Source organism: Cyphomyrmex costatus, unplaced genomic scaffold (genome assembly GCF_001594065.2).
Source record: "Cyphomyrmex costatus isolate MS0001 unplaced genomic scaffold, Ccosl1.0 scaffold310, whole genome shotgun sequence".
NCBI classification, from domain to species: Eukaryota; Metazoa; Arthropoda; class Insecta; order Hymenoptera; family Formicidae; genus Cyphomyrmex; species Cyphomyrmex costatus.
Genome location: NW_017277233.1, coordinates 61,557 through 63,714, shown reverse-complemented (window position 1 = coordinate 63,714; position 2,158 = coordinate 61,557). Strand labels below are relative to the sequence as shown.

General features: G+C 39.9%; 1 protein-coding gene across 1 annotated transcript; it reads right to left on the bottom strand.

Moving 5' to 3' along the window:
- Window positions 1–1,155: 1,155 nt before the first annotated feature.
- On the bottom strand, window positions 1,156–1,955 carry LOC108775754 (uncharacterized). Its single transcript, XM_018542208.1, has 3 exons — window positions 1,845–1,955; window positions 1,505–1,691; window positions 1,156–1,415 (listed from the first exon to the last, which is right to left on the bottom strand). Exons 1-3 carry the CDS (start codon window positions 1,953–1,955, stop codon window positions 1,156–1,158), a joined length of 558 nt encoding a protein of 185 aa, XP_018397710.1.
- Between the last annotated feature and the right edge of the window lie 203 nt (window positions 1,956–2,158).

Sequence of the window (2,158 nt, the reverse complement as noted above, 5' to 3'; positions counted from 1 at the left end):
CTTTATTTATATAATTATTTATTACTAAAGATTACAATGCTTTTTAGTAACTGTAACTTTCATTTAATTAATACAGTTGTTTAGTTAAATGAATATATTTTAAAGTTATCGCTCGTGACTTATGAGTAAACCGGTCGGCGACGGTATCGCGGATGTTACTTGACTCGGTTCTCGCGACGCGCGTAACGTATCGTTACGTTTAGATTTCAAGACAAGACTCTGCGCTCGGCATTTAGGCGGTCGCTTATATTGAGTTTGATGATGTCGCTTTTGGTCTTCGATCGGACCATATATGGTAATATTCGTCGCGCTAGAGGCGCGATCGCGTGATTAAAGAATGTGCAATCTTGCACTTCCGCTGTTGGTTGCCATGCCGAGTGCATTTAGGTATTTCGCGCGCTACGACCTTAGATCGACGCTTTGTCGCGCGCGGTTTAAAGAATGTGCAGACTTGCATTTCCGGTGCCGATTACTATACCGGTTGAATGAAATAATTGATAAAATAAGTGATAGCCATTCGGGCTATAACAGATTTGATACGAGCGATTACTCTGTCGACAATTCATATCACATTCCGCTCGCGAATAAAAAAGTTCCAGGTCTTATGAAAGACGAGAACAACGGTGACAACATGACTGAATTCGTCGAGCTTAGAGCGAAAATGTACGCTTTACGTGTGCAAGGAAAGAAGGATACGAAAAAGGCAAAGGGTGTCAAAAGTAACGTTGTGGCAAGATCCATAACTTTTGATGATTACACGCGATGCTTAAACGATGCTATTGAAATGACGCGCAGACAATCGTGCATCAGATCGAAATTGCACGAGGTGCACACGATATCGGAAACAAAAATCGCTCTAAGTCCACACGATGATAGGCGGTATATCGTATCAGGTTCTACCGACACGCTCCCATGGGGACATTACCGATGTAAATAAAACATATCTTGTATGAATAATAATAATATTTAATATGTATAACATGTATAAAATGTAAAATATATGTAATATATCATATGTAATATATATAAATATGTAAATATATCCATATGTAATATATAATATGTAAATATATTTGTAAAGGATATTTAATATACTTTAATGTATAATATATAATTTATATAATGTGTAATTTTTATAATGTATAATTTATAATTTTATAATACATTGTCTTTATGAATCCACGAATTGTGTGATTTGTCAAGTCCCAACCATTTCACATAAACCTCGTTTCCCCTTTTGCGCAACACTTTTTCAACAAGGTATACATCGGGATTAGCGACGCGATGCAGTTCGTATTCGTAGAATCCTCCAGCTATGAGCTCTCCGCGGGAATCCTCCAGTAGATACGTCACTGGATTAGTTTGCTGCACTTTGATAATTTTAAAGACCTCCGTCGTCCAGTTCGGTGTGAAACCTTTTTCAAATATTGTCTTGAATTTGCTCACGCGTACCGTATCGCCTACTTTGAATTTTGCGGGACCCGCGATCTTTATCGCACCGTACCCAGGAGTCTTTCGGCGATCGCGGGGGTTACGTCAGCGGGTCGCATGCCGATAGTGCGATGCTTACGCGCGTTGTAATCCGATACGAGACGCGGCAGCATTTCGATCCATTTGTAGCTTCCGTTGTATGTAAACTGTTTCCACATGTCATTCTTCAATGTACGATTGAATCGTTCAACGACCGATGCCTTCATTACGGAATACATAGAATAATGATTGATGTTGTGCTTCTTCAAAATTTTCTGCACATCTGAGTTCTAAAATTCTTTTCCTTTGTCAGTCTGCAAATTTTTCGGACATCTTCGGTCGTCTCGAATTATCTTTGCAATTGCCCGCGTCACCTCATTCCCGCTCTTGGCTTTGAGCGGTATGGCCCATGCATGCTTACTCAGCACGTCGATGACAGTGAGAATGTAGTGGTAACCTCTGTTGAAGCGCGTATACGGACGCATCTCGACTACATCCGCTTGCCACAGGTCATCATATCCGTGTACTATGACGCGTCTTCGCGGAAAATTTCTTCTCGCCGGAGCGTGTAATTCTTCAACCAGCGATCGTTTCTCAGACATTCTTCGATTCTCGAATCTTTTTTTCAAATTCATTTAAAATAATTTGCACGTTATTCTGAAATGATGTTATCCGTCTTTCAATTTCA